This window comes from Idiotropiscis lumnitzeri, chromosome 11, assembly GCF_059441095.1.
Source record: "Idiotropiscis lumnitzeri isolate Australia: NSW breed Sydney's pygmy pipehorse chromosome 11, RoL_Ilum_1.0, whole genome shotgun sequence".
NCBI lineage: Eukaryota > Metazoa > Chordata > Actinopteri > Syngnathiformes > Syngnathidae > Idiotropiscis > Idiotropiscis lumnitzeri.
Genome location: NC_142401.1, coordinates 19,900,982 through 19,918,434, shown reverse-complemented (window position 1 = coordinate 19,918,434; position 17,453 = coordinate 19,900,982). Strand labels below are relative to the sequence as shown.

At 40.2% G+C, this 17,453-nt stretch overlaps 2 protein-coding genes across 7 annotated transcripts in view; both read right to left on the bottom strand.

Moving 5' to 3' along the window:
* The window catches only part of cadpsa (Ca2+-dependent activator protein for secretion a), a 200,355-nt gene extending 194,919 nt beyond the window's left edge, over positions 1-5,436 (bottom strand). For all 6 annotated transcript variants that reach the window (XM_088308092.1, XM_088308093.1, XM_088308095.1 and 3 more), the window contains exon 1: positions 4,649-5,436. In XM_088308092.1, the coding sequence (XP_088164218.1) occupies positions 4,649-5,002 (354 nt within the window). In that variant the 5' untranslated portion in view covers positions 5,003-5,436. The remainder of the gene's footprint in view (positions 1-4,648) is intronic.
* A 1,490-nt stretch (positions 5,437-6,926) lies between these two features.
* cep15 (centrosomal protein 15) lies at positions 6,927-17,222 on the bottom strand. Its single transcript, XM_088310077.1, has 4 exons — positions 17,071-17,222; positions 15,620-15,743; positions 12,035-12,103; positions 6,927-10,271 (listed from the first exon to the last, which is right to left on the bottom strand). The coding sequence occupies exons 1-4, from the start codon at positions 17,097-17,099 to the stop codon at positions 10,098-10,100; spliced, it is 396 nt and encodes a 131-aa protein (XP_088166203.1). The 5' UTR covers positions 17,100-17,222; the 3' UTR covers positions 6,927-10,097.
* Between the last annotated feature and the right edge of the window lie 231 nt (positions 17,223-17,453).

Genomic DNA, 17,453 nt, shown 5'->3' with positions numbered 1-17,453 from the left:
AGAATTGTAGTCGTGCCATGCACTTTCCATTTTCAGATTATGTTCAAATCTTGGTGTATTTTTTTTTATTACCTTTAAACTGTCTTTTTGATCAAAGCCGTTGTGAGAGCAACAGTCTCTTTCAGTAGCTCCGTATCACAGTTGAGCTGTATTCATCTTTTTTTTTTAACTTGTTTAGTTTTATTTTTAAATCTCAGTGTAGTTTTTGAACTGCCTCAGACATGGGTCTTGTTTACAGTTGGGATCAGCTGTTAGAACTCCATCCTAACACCACTGCTCTGAGAGCATGACCTGGCATTTACCGTGAGCAGAGAAGGAAGACATGGGGATGTGCCAGAACAAAGCATTGAAAAATGAAACTGACGCTATAGTGCCCTCAGGCTCGCATTGCACGTCGCAGCCACTTGTTTTCCAGGTTTGATCATGTGACGTTAAAAATACAATTGTATTGTAACTACTGTTGCAATCAAATCAAATAGCTCACTGTGCAATTAAATGCTCATTCTCTTCCTTTAAACAAAGAGAGTGAATTAAAAACCAGCCTAAGGCCACATTATCAAAAGAAGAAAAGAAAGAAAAAGCAAAGCAACAGCCGTCGGACTACTTGCTGTTAGCAGCAGGGCACTTGTGGCTAGCAACTAGCGGCTAGCATTACCCGCAAATGACTGCGTAATTCTAGTAGTTTCTTGGCATCCTGAATTCGCGAATGAATGTGATTTTGGGATGGTGTCGTGTATTGTATCTGATGGCAATAAAAACTGATAAGGCAAGCAGAAAGACAAGTCAACTTTACCGCCATGCCACCACACAGGCTGTCTTCAACATAAAAGTCTCCAAAGGCTATTGCATTTGAGAGCATTATTTAACTTTTAATTTGAAGTTAGCCTTTGCCTTGGAACAAAGGTAATATGTTTGAGTATGTTTGCAGTTTCCATGACGTGTGAATTTAAATGATGGCGCAAACATCAAATAAACTGTTACCCAAGACAAAAAAAAAATCCTCTGTCATTTTTTTATTTGAGATGCCCAAAATACTCAAGTACTCAGTTCACCCCTAACTGCCAAAATGCTCCCATACATTCCACTGACCTAACCTCAAGGGTTTGAAGTTACTCTGCCCATTATAGCGAATGTGGGCTGATCATGTTGCATTCTCGCAATTTTTTGCTTTATCACCAACCGATCCACGGACCATGTGCTGCCCAAACATGCGTGATCCATACGGATAACACATGAAAGATGATCCGTTTGACTAGAGGTGGTACATACAACATATTGATGCAAAGAAAAAGGTTATGCCTTTAAGAAACATTGTCTGTGCCCTATGTCCTTGTTTGTGTACTGTATATCATGTTATTGTACTTGCGCACATACAAATGGGTACATTTTCTGTGTCCTCCTTGCATGCTATTTTGTTTTATTTTTTATTTAATGTATCCCCTATTGCTGCTGAAACCAGGCAAATTACCCCAATGTGGGAGCGATAAAGATTGTGTTACTTTGGCTACATTGATGCTGGTTTCCTAAATTGGGCTACATACACCAATTTTTATAATCTTAATCGATTTACACAAACACGTCACAATGTCTGTTATAGCACAAAGACGGATTTATGAGAGGTAGGATGATGCTGTAATGGATCCAAACTTTGATTCACCATCCTTCAATGCAGTGCTTCTCAAATAGAGGGGCAGGCCACACTGGGGTGCGCGGTGCGATGCTGAGGGGGGCGTGTGTGACCCTGGAGAAAATGCTTTTTTCCCGCTGTATAACAATAAAGTGTAATTGCACATCCACTCCAGTAGTTGGCAGTGGCGCTCTCCTTGCCAATTCTGCGTAGTGAGTATTAACTCTATGGTGTAGGTTTGTTTTGCAACGAAATTGCTATTATTTATTGTTGCGGCGGAGTGGGTGGTGGTGGGGAGCGCTAATTGTTTTCTTCTTGCAAGCGGGGGCGTAATAGAAAATAATTGAGAAGCACTGCTTTAATGACAGAGAAAATTATTTCATGGTACCTTTCAAGGCGCAACAGCAATACTGTAAGTAGTTATAGTAGAGTCACTTCCAGGCGCTGAGAGTCAGCACTCTCGTTCAGCATTTCCAACGCATTTCTCATTTATTATTTCCCCTCCAATAATTGTTCAAATAATCAGGATTGTTATTAGGCTTTGACAGAGGTTGCTGACGACCTGGTCATTTGTGTTGGAGGAGGGAAACTTTTAAAACAGGCAGGACAGCGACTCTCGTTTGTTTTGCAATAATTTTAAGAGTTTGTTCTGAAGTCAATGTTGTTGATGTTGTTTTTTTTAATTTTAGAATCCGTAAAAGATGAGTTAGTTTTAAAATGAAATTCAATGAAACTTCATTCCATCATGTTCATTTGGCCTTACCTTTAATAAGTATGCGTTAATGTTTCGTTTTTAGCCTTATATCTATACGTATAATATTGGTCGTGTAATTGTAGTTGTGTGTTATACCTAATAAAAGTGCAGAATTTCGTGGCACTGTAAGTTAAGGTGGTGTTCGGACTCCCCTAATCATTATATATCGTCATATGACTGTTTTGGTGACTCTATTTACTGTTGGTGGATCAATCCATGAGCACTATCATTAATTTATCCCAAAGTGCCTCTGGCAACTTTCTACTAACTTATCTGTGGTATAATTTGATTCATATGTGCAACACCAAATATATATGCTTAGAAATATTGAATGAATGAATCATTGAATGAGTTAATTAATAGTGTATTAATCTATACCTAACCATTCCCCCTGACATCAATAATCATGTGGTATTTGATCAAAAATCTCAATTACAATTGAATGTGCTTACAAGATCATGATTAATGTTTGTTTGAACTAGTGAGGTTAAGCCATTCGGAAAATGGATGGATGAACAGGTGTGAGAACAATATCAATAGTTGAAATGGACAAAAGCTAAATAAGGATCAAAAGGCATCATCGGAAAAGAGACTTTACAAGGCAGATTTATCAAGCACCGTTAAGATAGCAACATTTGGGAGGCCAACATGCCACTTCCTGTTAGCACTTTTTTTTTAAAAAACAAACTATTCACATCACTTCCGTCACACTATATAGCAGACGAACGCTAACCTGACGACTGCCACATAGGATCGGGAGACTTTCCCAGCATGCTTTCTTGCAGATACTGTACAAGTAACACTCATGACTGTTATCACACCTCTATAAGGGTGTTATTTTGTAAAGACAGAGTGTAATATAGTTTCAAAAGAGTTTTGTTGCTCCTAGTCATTTATCAAACTACTTCTACTTTCGGTGTTGAATTATTGTTACTTGATGACACCTAAAGTAACAAAGGTAGTTCAGTCAGTGCTATGTACATATTTAATTGTCGCATTGCAACTACCAAAATGAAACCGTTTTAACAGAACTAAATGATGCTTTTGCATTAAACAAGTTTACAAGAAAATTCCGGATTTATTTTATTTGCTGCTCCGCTGGCGGAAATAGTTTCTGCCAGCAGCCTATATAGCAGCACGGACCACCACGTATTTCACCCAGTTGTCCAGTCAACCTAAAAAAAATAATAATAATAATCTATCAATAACAAAAAAACAAAACAAATCTAAGCATATTAACTGTATTTAGATTGCTGCAAAACAGAATGGTACTCAGAACATCTGAGTTGGTACTTCTTGAGTTCAGGCATATTAATTGTAATGAGTGATTCTCAAAATTTTACAATTTCAAGTTATGTTAACTTACTTCTTTTTATTAAAATGTACTATTTGGGTTTACAGTGTAACACTAACAAGTGTGTCTTTCAGTGTGAAGATATCGCTCAGAAATGAGTCAAGATTTTAAAACGAAATAGAAAGAATTTTCTCAATGCCTTCTGGATTTGGTAGGTCATGCAAAGGAGCCGTTTCTCGGGTAGATTGGATGATTAACAAGCTAGCAGGAAGAAACCATGCACTGACGCTTCATTCATCTGCAGTGATGCAAGAGCTTTTACAATGGATGGGGAGAACATGAATATACATGTTCTCTCTCATCTCACCATTAGCTATAGCTTCCAGTTTGGAAAGAGTATGTCTCTGTTCCCTTGACAACAAGTTTAACCCTTTATTGGCACATGATGTGTGAAAAAAAGATAATAACTTAATGTAATCAAAAAATGCTAATTAGTGGCTACAAATTGGTTTTAGGCATGTTATTAAACCCACAAATTACTGTTTTGCGAACATATTTCACCTACTTGTGGCCATCAATTTGTATTTCTTAACCATAAATTTGCATTTTGTCTGCACATCTAGATTTTGGCTTCCATTCACTTTTTTCCGCGTCATCATGATGGCTGCGAGAATAAATTGATACTTTGCTAATGGAGAGTGACAACCACGCCTCTGCCCTTCCTCAATTGCAGTCAAACAACGACCTCTCCAGATTTAAGTATGATTTATTCAATCAATATGCAGCAATTATGCCATTTTACAATCTAAAATGTTCCAATTTCACATCTCGAATGCTCAAACAAAGGGTAGCTCTGCTTGTGCACATGTGGAAGCAACAGTTGTGTGTGTAGACTTGCCCGCGGACAAGATGTGAGCGATGCACAATCACAGGGCGTGTGATCATTTGGGCTTTTTTTCCCACTTGATCTTACCTTTTGTTGCCTTCTGGCCATGTCAGTGGGTTGTTTTGCGTTAAACGGATATGCAATGCAGCGCATGACAAACACATAGAGCTGGAGTCTCTTTTTTCTCTCCTCTTCCTCCCTCTGCATCTTCTCAATATCCTCCTTCTCCTTGTCGCTTCCCACCGACGGGCTGGGGCTTGAGGCTCGGACGCAACTGCTCGCCCGGCCCCGTGGCTGGAGCCCCCCCGAGCCACCGTGACCGTCGGTGTCTCGGCTCGGTGACGGCCGCGCTCCTTTGAGGCTTTTCGGGGCCGCCACTTCTTTGCGCTCCACCTCCAGGATCTCATCCCCTTCCTCCTCGCTGGAAGACGGATCTAACATGTTGCTGAGTCTTGGACGGAAGCGACACCTGCTCCGACGCGAGGCTACAAGTCCACCACCTCAACAGGAGGACGCGTCACAGCTTCAAAGAGGGAATAAGGGAGGTGGGGGCGAATCCCCCTCGCAGACGAAAATTGTTGCTTCTTCTGGAGAGGAAAAAAAAACTGTCGGGAAACGACTCGGCGGAAAAAGAAGAAGACCACATAGAAACTACAGGATGCTGTTAGCGTCACGTTGAAAAACCTGTTTCCGATCTTTTAACTGTCAATCAAACGCACACGGGAGGGATTCATGAGGAGATTTGATATTTGGGGGAGGGGTCGCGCGAAGCGAAAGCAGGATGCGAAGAGCTGGAAGAGGATGAGGAGGAAAAGGCAGGGCTTGGGATTTGCTGCTCTGGGGTCAGTTTGAGCAGGCTTTGAGCAGCACAATGGCCACCTGATGATATGCGCGCGAGTGCAGGAAGTCAGCTTCAGAAGGCACTGAGCGCACGAGTACGTGCGTGTGGTCGAGAACGCGCACAGCTTAATGGACAGTTTACGAGACTGTGCAGTATGTTGTCAATGTCGAGGTTTTCAAATATGACACATGGTCTTATTTCATTTAGATCCTTTGTACAATGACATGTGCTTTGTATATTAATGGATAAAGGATGGAGTTGGATTTGAATAGACAATTTCATAATGTTAATGTTTCATAATGTAGGCATCTCCAAGGCACAGGAAAAAGTGTGTACACTGATACGAACTGAAATTATGTCAAAACCTATATATCAGGGGGGCATTGCTATAGGCATAAAGCTCTACTGGGGCACATACCATGTCCTCACTACACTTTTTCTAAAATAAATACTTGAGATGTTTATAAGTTTGGTGGGCGGGGAACATCTTCAACTGGTTGCCAGCCAATCACAGGACACACAAAGACCAACAACCATCCGCACTCACATTCACACCTCTGGCCAATTTAGAGTGTTCAATCAACCTACAATGCATGTTTTTGGAATGCGGAAGAAAACAGGAGTACCCGGAGGAAACCCACGCAGGTGCGGGGAGAATATGCAAACTCCACACAGGAAGGCCGGAGCGGAATAGATCCCACAAACTGCACTGGGAGGCCATTGTGCCAACCAGTCGCACACCGTGCAACCCTTAATAGGTTTCTAAATATATTTATTTTAACAATTATGAACACAGTGGATGACGGGTTAGCATGTCTGCCTCACAGTGTAGAGGTTGTGGGTTTGAGTCTGGGTTCTGGCCTTCCTGTGTAGAGTTTGCGTGTTCTTGCCATGCTTGAGTGTGTTTTCTTCCAGTACTAGGGATGTCCTCCCTCATTCCAAAAACATGCAAGGTGGCTTAAGTTATTAAATTGTTCCTCGGCGTGCAGCACTTGGCTGGCGACCAGTTCAGGGTGTACCCTGTCTCTCGCCCAAAAACAGCTGGGATAGGCTGCAGGACACCCGTGAAGCGACTGAGGATAAGAAATTTGGAGAAGAAATTAATCCATTATGAAAACTTGCAAAAGCATCGCTAAAGCTGTTTTTGTGTCACATTGCCCCGAGAGGATAAGCGGGTCAGAAAATTGATGGATGTATGAATGGATTACTATACCTCAAACTACACCTCAGTGTTCCGAACCCAAGGGAAACTGACTGTGTATTTGTATGTGTTCATGTGCGCACGCATACATGTGGTTTTGTGTGCGTGAGGCCATGTGTGTGTACAAACTCAATACAATCAATCCTACTTTGATTTGGAGAGGGTTGTTTTGTTGTCCAAAAAACTTTATCACATTGAGGAAGAAAAGTGCATACTTTATTTGGTTAGTTTGTTTTAACATGTTTATGCAAGTGTACAACTCTTTGCAAATTAAAGCAATGAGATCAGTATGAAATAATGAACAGCAGTAATAAGTCCAATGCTTCATGTTAACATTTAGTTTATTGTAGCATTAAACCTCAATATTCAAGGAGATACAGTACAGTTTAGGAGTAGGTGTACTGGAGCCAGGAAACATCTCAAACATGCAGAATACCGTCCTTCGAGGACCAGCGTTTGAGACTTATGATGATGGTTCTGTATGTCTGTGGACTACTTCTACGTGTTGTGCCAATGGAGCGCAGCTCTGCCACACGCTAGCAGCAGCACGGCTCTTTCTCGGCTCCAGCATGCTCTTTGAGTCGCTTTTCTGGTTACAAAAGTGACAAAATATGTTACTCACATTCACACACAAATATATTAGATTGTTGAATGCCAGCATGTGCAGTACAAATGTGATAAAACATGTTTTTTGGCAATAGAAAGACGCACAGCAATGTCTCTTGGGTGAGTGCATGCGCCAACTGCGTGAGTCAGAAATGAAAGTGTGCGTGCTGAGTGAAGGCACAGATTGCTTCAATTCCCGTCCATGTATTTGAACAGAAAATGTGCACATTCCGCTATTAATTAATGATAAATTCATTGATAATTCTTGGATTGAATAAGAAAATCTATGGAGAGCACAGACCATAGAACTAAAATGGAACATAAATGAATATATATTAAAGGATAATGTAAATGGCAGTCAATTTAAAACTGAACAAAGGTAAGACTGCTCGGAGCCACTTTTGTGATCCTGGCATGGAAGTCCATTGTTTCAGAGGGGTCTCGTTCACACCTCCTGTGGTGCAGCTGTGATCTAATCTTCCTGCATTCCTCTCCTGAGTGTCAGGTCATTAGCATGGTCTAAACTTCAGTTACACTTAAAGGATTTCATACTTTTGACTATTAAAGGAATATAAGAGTTTGAGCTTAACATAGTTCATTAGATGTTGGTGCATCCAATGTATGAAAATGTGATATTGTAAAATGCTGAGAGTGTGACTGGTGGCGCGAAACTGGTTGTGGGGGTTGTGCAAGAATGGAATGTTTTAGAAACAGAAGGTGCTGAGCGAGACGAGATGACTCCGGGAAGGAGCGGCCATCGGGGGATAGCACAAGCAGGAGGAGTCGCCACGGGATTCGGCGGGAGGAGAAAGACCAATGAGAGCGAGCTAAAGTTAACTGCAATACACATAGCCAATAGAATCATGCCAGGATGCCTTTGTCTGTGCCATTTGCATGTTGTATAGTATGAATCAGTACTGGGCAACTCGGAGGTAGAACACATTCGCTGGTGGCAAGAGAGGTGTAGACTTGTATTGAGAGGGATTCGAGATCCAGGTGCCATGTAGAAATCTGTGTATTGGGAATAAATCCATTCGTGCGTGAAAATGCCGGCTTCCTGATACCTTTCTATTGCAGAACGAGCGCGCATATTGTTGGATGTGTGAGAGTTGGGTAAGGTCGCAAATTGGAGTCAGATTACTTATTTGAGTTTACATTGGGTTAAAGTTAAATTCTAACATTGATATAAAGATAAATTCCAACAATATATATATATATATAATTTTTTTTTCTCTTAACATGCAGAAAATGGCGAGCTGTTGTCAGCCAGCAGTGCCTCACTTGCCTACGGTGACCCCACGTCCCTGCTGAGCAGCAAATATTCGCAAAATAGCAAATTTGGCATTTTTGTTTGTGTTCGTAAAAGTTTGTAAAACGTTCACAGACAGTTTTTATCTGTCCCAAAAATTTTGAACAAAATCCGTGAATTTTTGTCTTGATGACGTAAACCTGTTTGAGACAAGTAAAAACCGTCTGCGAACATTTTTGCTCAGATCATCGACAGCCAGTCCACAACACCGGGTCATGTATCACATGCATTTACAGGCTTCCATAGTGAAGACGTGAAATAAGGGAGGAAGTGATTAAAGGATGTAACACTTTCCTCTTTGAAAAGGATGAGGATGACCAAATAAACGTGCACAGAGACGTTTCAAGACTATTGTGAGCCCAGAAAATAACTACCATACATGCAGCATATGTTCCTCACGCGATCCCAAAAGCCGTCAGAGTCAACTGATTCGTATGTAAAGAAAAGCAAGCCCAAGGATGGTGAACGTGGACAGTTGCACAACTCTTTAGTACGTGACAGAATAGTGTGTAGAATTATAAACGACCAAGAGAGAAGCAGACTATTAATAGATTCAGATCTAACTCTCGATAAAGCCATCGATATCTGCCATGCAAGCGAGACAACGTCCAGCTGAGAAAAAGCACAGACAGATGAAGTTGAAATAAACAAAATACGTGTAGTCCGCATATAACTGACTTTGAAATCACCCAGCAAGATGTTCCCGCTCTACTTGGAGGTGACACGTGTCAAAGTAGACTCGCTGAAAAGAATGCATCAAGTGCAAAAAGAGAATGACATCTTGGATGAATATGCAAATGTTTTCAACGGATGAGGTTGCTTATCTGGAAAGCAGCACATACAGCTAGATCACAATGTTAAATCAGTTGTGCATGCTCCCATGAGGATCCCTGTGGCACTCAGGGACCGAGTCATGAAGAAACTACAATGCATGGAGAAAATGGGAGGGACAGAGAGCTAACAGAGTACCATTGAGTAACAGAATGGTAACGGTGGGCACTCTATGTAAAAGTTCTTTTCTTGATATATTTTACTCTCCAGAACACCTGAAAGTAAATATTTGCTGCCGACTATAACAGCACCACTGCCACCTACTGTAGTGGATGTGCAGTTACACTTAGGGGTGTCTATGGCTCAGAGGTAGAGCGGGTCTTCCAGTAACCAGAGGGCTGGCTCACTGTTCAAATTCCTCTTCGTCCGAGTCATGAGTCGCTGTGTCCTTGGGCAAGACAATTCTTCACCCACCTTGCCTCAGGTGTCACTCACACTGGTGTACGGCTGGATGTAAATGTTTGGTGTTGGTTGGCGAGACCGTTGGCGCACACTATTAGCCTTGCCCAGGGCAGCCATGGCTACACAAGACCTCCACCAGTATGTGAATGTGGGAATGCATGAATAATGTATGCATTGTGAGCGCTTTCAATGTCCGGTTGTCCAGAAAAGCGCTGTATAGCAAAAAAAAAACAAATGTTCCCTGGGTTCACACAGCAATGGTGCCCGTCTCTTTATTTGAGAGAACAACAACTGACTTTGAGTTATCTCTCAGTCTCTTGAAAGCAGTAGAACCAACGTTGAACTATTAGGCAGGTCTGGATTTTGGACGAGGAGGCAGTCCATGGTCCTTTGCTCTTAGATTTTCCTGATGAGCTCTCCCTAACAATGGTCCACGGCAATCAGTAGGATGTGGTTCTTTGCCCAGGAGGAAGGACTCCCAGATCGGAATGGCTTTTTCCACAGATGCCCAATAGCGCGCCTGAAGGACAGAAACAACGCAACTTAAAGATGCAGCCTATTATTATCGCTAATGGTTCGGTATCAAAAATTGTGACTGCTCTACGTATAAGCATGTGAAGTTGCTCATTTGTCGGTGAATTGCATCTTTTAATGTGATGTTCATCTCATTATCTTCCTCATTAAGAGTTTGGACTTGCAGCCTATATTGGCATTCACGAATTGTCGTTGCTATTGAGGGCATTGAATGACTCCCAATTGAGTTAAAATCATACTCAATGCACTTTTCTGAAAAAACAAAACAAAAACACATAGTCCAACAAATGAAAAATAAAATGTGATAAAAATGGTAAATGCAGGCATTTGCTTAGTGCTTTATCTACATCATAACATGCCCAAAGCGTTATACAAAGCTTGACATTCGCTTATTTGAAAACTACAAAATATGTATTGAACAAGAGAGAACACTGGCGCATATTAGCTTTCAACTGCAGAAAAATTTTTATTTTTCAGTTAAAATGACGTACTGTTGCCAGGATTCGATGGCCAAAAGTGCAACTTGGGTCATTTTTTTGTGCTTCTTGGCACTGTGGTTGGATCCTCATTTTGCGGACCGTTTTCTTGGTGACCACGAGCTAGGGTGACGTCACTCCGGGGCTAACTCCCTTTAATTGTTGCCATATGGACTAGTGGCCGAGGGCTCGATGCACTGCCAGGATGAGGTTTGTCGGCTGTGCTGCTTGACATTTTATTTAGCGATCATTAACCAGGTAACTACTGCCAGGTACAGCTTGAAGGTACAGCAGTACATATCGATAAAGGGATACATAATCTATTATTAATCAAAATTAAAAGCCCTAAACTAATAGAACATTCATTCAAGCGATGAGTTCATGCAAACATCTCAATGCAACTTGATTTAAAACGTTGAAGAAAAAAAAAAAGACAAGTTGACATTTAGGAGTTCATTATGTCAAATAAAATTAAAATATCATCATCATCAATTACAGAACCTAATTAATTAGATTTGTTTTACTCTGGGACCCATCATCAGTTCGTTTTTAGGATGCAAGGAGGTAGTTACTAATAACTGAAGGAAGAAACCATGCATGCGTGAGCAAATGTACTTTGGGCTTTGACTCTGTGTATTATTGGAAGAGTTTTTGGTCATTCCTATTATACGGTGCACCGAATGTAATTAATAACGCTGGCCAACAAATATTTACTATTTGATTTAAATCAGAGACGCAAGTAAACTTTTCTTTATTATTTTTTGCGCCGATTCTGAATCTGTCCTTGATATTTCTATAGCACATCAGGTTTTCATAACAGTAATAATAGTACATGCAATGTATTTTGTAATATTCCTGAATTAAGGATTAGGTTCAGCAACAGGTGGATTTTTTTTCCCCTGAAATGCCATAGCTATAAATTAGGACACATGATGAAATCTGTTTTGCGCACACGCTTTCATAGGTAAAAAAACAACAACAACAACAAAAAAACGTAAAAATCTCTCAAAAAAAACAAAACAAAAGTGCTCGTTAAAAAATAAAAACATATATTTTTAAATCAGGGTCAAAATATGTTTAGCTTTCATTCGCTTTCACTGATAAAAATTCGCTGTTGAGAAGTGTAATTATACAATAGAATAGAACAGAATAATTGGTGGGAGCAATGAGCACAATAATGAACTGATTAATCTGCACATCCATGTCGGAAGTGTGTCAGTGTGCAAATTGAAATTGAAATTTGTATTAGTCATTCAGAAAAAACATTTGTTACCTCAAGGGCAAGTACATTCGGGTGGTGTAGCGGTCTTCCACAGAGGTGATTCTCGAACTTCTGTACATTCTATAGTAAAAAAAAAAGTCAGCACAATTAATTAAACGGCACTAAAACTATTTACTAAGACATAATAATCAAATATTGAGTGTACTGCCATTCAATCAGATAGGTGTTGTGAAAAAAAAAACAACTAATAAACAACAACTAATCTACATTCACAATTGAGGGAACTCACTATAACCTGCAATAAACACTGTGCATAATGTTGGCATTCTCATGTGTAAATTACCTGATTAAACAGTTGAAGAGGAAAAACATTTAGATTCTGTCAAAGCAGGCTATTTGATACTAGCAGCCTGTGTTCACCTTCAGTGCCTTAACAAGACATGGCAGCAGTTAGAGGCTGTTGCAGACAGAACCTACTGAAATTGCTTAAGGCACAGGTCTAGATGTCAGCCAACACTTTCCAATCTTCTCGCAAGTGTCCTCCAGCCACTTCATCTTCTGTCTTGCTGATTCCATGCTGTCATTTAACCGCTAAATGCTTTTCACGTTTGCCTCAAATCAATGGTTAAGAAGCATAAATAATATGTTCACAATACAACAGATAGCAAGTAGATGTCAGTGATGCCTGCTTTTATTCTGCCGTTTGTGATATTGTGATATAATTCATTGAGGATAGTCATCCATTATCTGTACCGCTTCTCCTCACTAGGGTCGCAAGGGTGTGGAGCCTATCCCAGCTGTCTTCGGGGTTCACCATGAATTAGTTGTATTACTTTTTATCCAATTAGAATTTAACTAGCTTGTGTTTCCTCACAGATTTTGTAGTACGCCTTCAGAATAGGGCTGGGCGATAAACCGAAAATGTACCGTTACCGAAATGTATTACAGTGACCGACATAATTTTGCCCTTGTTGGTAAATTCGGTGTCTAAAAAAGAAAAGTCTTTTCTGTCTGCGGCGATGTTCATGTCTCTTTAAGACGGCTACAGCGCATCTAGTCACGTGGCTCATGCACTGTAGAAGAATGTAAACAGAAGACGCGTTCGTAGCTGGCGATTCAAATCCTGAAGCGGCTGACAAGGCTGCAGACGAAGTAACGTTAGTTGAAATTGTTCCTGTCGCGCTTGCCCCGAAAAGAAATTCGACATCTGTCGTTTGGAAATGTTTTGGGTTCCATAAAGACGATGTTTGAGCAAAAGAACATGAACTACAAAGTGCATCGTAAGCACCTGAAACAGCGCGTCCAACCTTTTCTTTTTCACCACCCACAACACAACCATGCTGTTGACTTGGAGCTTGTGCTAAAAGTTCAAAGTTCAAGGTTCGACAAGTGACAACAGCCCATAACGGAGGCGACACCATACGAGAGAACGTCTCAGAGGTGGACGCGATAGCCTAGCACATAGCTAAAGATAGAGCTCCTCTAGTTACAGTGGAGCGCACAGGATTTAAACGCCTCATGAACGTAGCCGACAAGAGGTACGAAAATATTTGCCGCAAACAGCACTTCCCGATATGGACAACATCGGGACGGGAGCGGAGACATGTCGAGCATTTTGCATCCACATCCGACTTGTGGTCGAGTCGCAACATGGATCCATGTTTGAGCCTGAATGTGCAGTAGATAGACGACAAGTGGCGACCGCGCACCAGAGTACTCGAGACGGCACATTTTCCTGATGAAGCACACGCGTTTATTTGGCATTGGCATTCCATTGACATTTTTTTCATTTTATTTAGCATTTTGTTTACAGGCGACTAGCTCCTTTGCACATGGCATTATTTATATTGTTTACAAGATACCTTTACACAAATCTAGGCCTTTGCAAATGGCATTATGGCATCTCAGCACAATATATTTGCAGAAAAAGATTTTGTGAGAGGTACCCTTTTTCTCCTGTTCTTTGTGACATTGTTCAAGTCATGCAAAGCAAGCTATTTTGAATGTTTATTCAAATTATTTTTGTACTTTTATTTTTCATTGAAAGTAATGTGTACCAGTTGGTCAATAAAAAAAGCAGCTAATATGCATTTCCTGCATTTATTTTGATTTTGGTCCTCAGGGGGAATTTATCGCGCATTTATTGTTATTGAGGTAAAATTGCCCAATTTATCGCAATATTGATTTTAGGTCATATCGCCCAGCCCTACTTCAGAATCAACAAAACGACCGTGATTTCAAATTAAAGCTTGAAATGTGGACTCATTATGGAAGGCAGAATTTCTTGCAGTAGTAGGTTGGGAAACGTAAACGGGCTTCCAATTAAATTGTTTACTGGCGGTTAGGGCTGCGGTTTTTTTTTTGTTTTAAATCGATATCAATTTTCCTTTTCATAGCCCAATATTGATTCCTAAAACAATATATGAATACTCTTATTAATGTCTTTTTCCCATACATTTACATGACTTCACACGAAGGGAGTGTATCAAAACAAAATGATGGAAGCAGTGAAGTCAGCGCCAACAAGCATGAAGGCAGATGTATTTGTTGTTTTGATTAGGTCATGTTAAATAAAACGCACGAATAGTCACTGCATTGGCTTAATTTCTTAATTTAAATATTAATATTTTTACTAAGGCACCAAGTTACAGCAAGTAGTTTGTACTATTGTAGCACTGGTTATTCTGAGAATGCCTTCCATAGGAAAGTGAAATTGGTACTGCATGAAATCGTTGATTGAATTGAAAATCAATCAAAATTATTTGTGAATCAAAAATCAAATCGGGCCTTTTGTGTGTCGAATTGATTTTGAAAATCGCTACCCAGCCTGAACGGAGGTGTTTTTTTAAATGTTTTTTTTTTTTTGGTGTGTGTGGGCATAGCATTCCTTAAATTTTCAAGGCTTTTGTTACCAGCGTACCAGTGTTTCGAGAATGTGTTGCAGCCATCAATACTCAAAATTGGAGAATCTTTGCAAAAACAAACAAAACACAAAAAGTTTCATCAGTTTGAACATTAGAGGTCCTTGTAGTGTATTCAATTGAATACATATCAAAAAAAAGATTTGCAAACCATGGTCTTGCATTTTTTTATGTGTAACACACCCGCCGAGTTTCAGAGTGACCAAACGGAATGAAAATGTGCCACATAAACACCCCAATCGGAATAAAAAGGCCACCTCAGCCACAAAAATGGACGTCCGGCCCAGCTCAGGTAGTTACTTTTGCTTCATCAGCATATTTAAGTGTTCCAGGGACATCAGCTGTGTATGTAAACGCAAAACAACTATGGGCTCGGTCACAATTTGTACCTGGAATAAGTGTAGAGTGGCAGTTCTGGTGTGCGAATGAAACTACAAAACTTCCTTTTCTGCAAACAGTTCGCGTATATATGTAGCAGACAAGTCTGCTTCGTGTCTGTTTGAGTTTTCTCCTGTTTATAGTGAAGTAAAATGTAGTAGTTTATTATTTTGAGTCCTGACAAAACAAAATTGGAATTCATGTTAAAAATACGAGAAAACAATACCGTCGTGCATCATACGAAAGCAGATTTTGTATTATAATAATAATAATGATACTTTATGTACACCACAAAGTATGGTGGCCATAAAACATTTGAGGTCTTGATGTGTTGTACCTGGAGCAGGCTGCTGTTCCTTTGACGAGCAACTTGTGACTTGTTGAACTGCAGCTTACTTTGGATCTTCAACGTTTCTCTGCTGCTCTCCATCTGCTCGAGCAGTTGTACCCTATTTGCTAAACTAGTGGGGCAAAAAAAGTACACTCCATATTACTTTACTCACAATAGTAATTTAAAAATCTTATAGTACCATCTTCGGCCTTTTATTTTGAAATGCCACATCAGATTTTCATGAAAGCGCTTTGGATACCTGCGGTGGCCTAGTGTGCCCTAGCACCTGCGGGATAACGGAAACTTAATTTTTAATGACTTTTCAAAATCGGGTGCAAAGGTGAATTTTTTTGTTTTCTTTGGCCTTATAATTTGAAATCCCACATCAGAGACATCCAAAGTACTTTGGTTGGATACCTGAGTTTGCCAAGTGAGCCTCAGGAGTAGTCTGGTTGCGGTATAACAAAAACTGAATTTGTAATGATTTTCCGAAATCAGGGCTAAGAGTCAAAAGTCGAGATTTCTTCTGCCTTTTATTTTGAAATGCCACATCAGATTTTAATGAAAGCATGTTGTTTGGATACCTGGGGTGGTTGGTCTGGTTGCGGGATAATGAAAACGTAATGTTTTAATGATTTTTCCAAAAATCAGGTGTAAAGGTAAAACGTTCAGATTTGTTTGGCCTTTTATTTTGAAATGCCACTTCAAATTTTAATGAACGTACTTTGGTTGGATACCTGGGGTGGCGTAGTGTGCCCCAGACCTGATCTGGTTGCAGGATAACAAAAACTGATTTTTTTTTATGATATATGAAAAGATTTTATGATTTTTTTTTCCATTTAAATCAGCTGCAAAGGTGGAAAATTGACATTTTTTTATTGGATTTTTATTTTGACATGCCAAATCAGATTTTAATGAAAGTACTTTGGTGGGATACGTGTTTTAGTCGACCCCAGCACTAATCTGGGGGCGGGATTACGAAAAACAAATTGAATCAGATCAATTGTAACGTCAGTCATTAATGACGCACAGTTAACATTAATTTCTCTTTCTATTTCAATTCAGAACGTTTCTTACTCCAATTCCGAGACAGTTTGCATCACCCTGGATTAACTCACGATTCCCTGTGCGCAGAGATGTTTAATAACGTTTTTTTAAAATCCAACCCATTGACGTGCATGCATGAGTTTGTGATATTTTATTTTGAAGGTGGCACAAACAGTACGCGCTTTCGGCGCATTACCGCAAAGCAACGTGATGCACAGTAATCAGAATAACAGTGGCGGCTGTCTTGACTTCGTATTTTCGAGTGGAGGTTGCCTTTACCGCAGTGCCAAACTGCGTTAGTCCTTTAAAGATGGATCCATTGGTTGCGGCGAGACTCTCTGCGCAATCACGGATGAAAACGAAACCACAAACCGATCAGAATTGATCACTGCTCAAGTCTACTAACTTACATTTGTTCGTGTCTCTCGGATACCTCCATCGATTTATTTTCCGTGAAATTGCTAATAAACTGGCCACCTATGACTTTGTTGTAAAAAGAAACTAAAGTGGCCACCTAAACATACACTTCTTCTCTTGCATTAAACTTGCTCAGAATGGCGATACTGCCACTAGTGACAAAATAAGGCACTGCAACGTTATTTTTACTTCTGCTTCTTAGATTACGTGAGCCTCGTATGAAGGACTAAATCAATTGCAATCGGAGTGAACTGGTTGTCTCAGAAGACATTCACCCTCTCTTCCGAGCAAGTTCATGCGGCAGTTTAGTTAAAAGTAATAACTAAACTGAATTGCACTGCTAATCGCAAGACACAAATAGATAAACTACCATTCA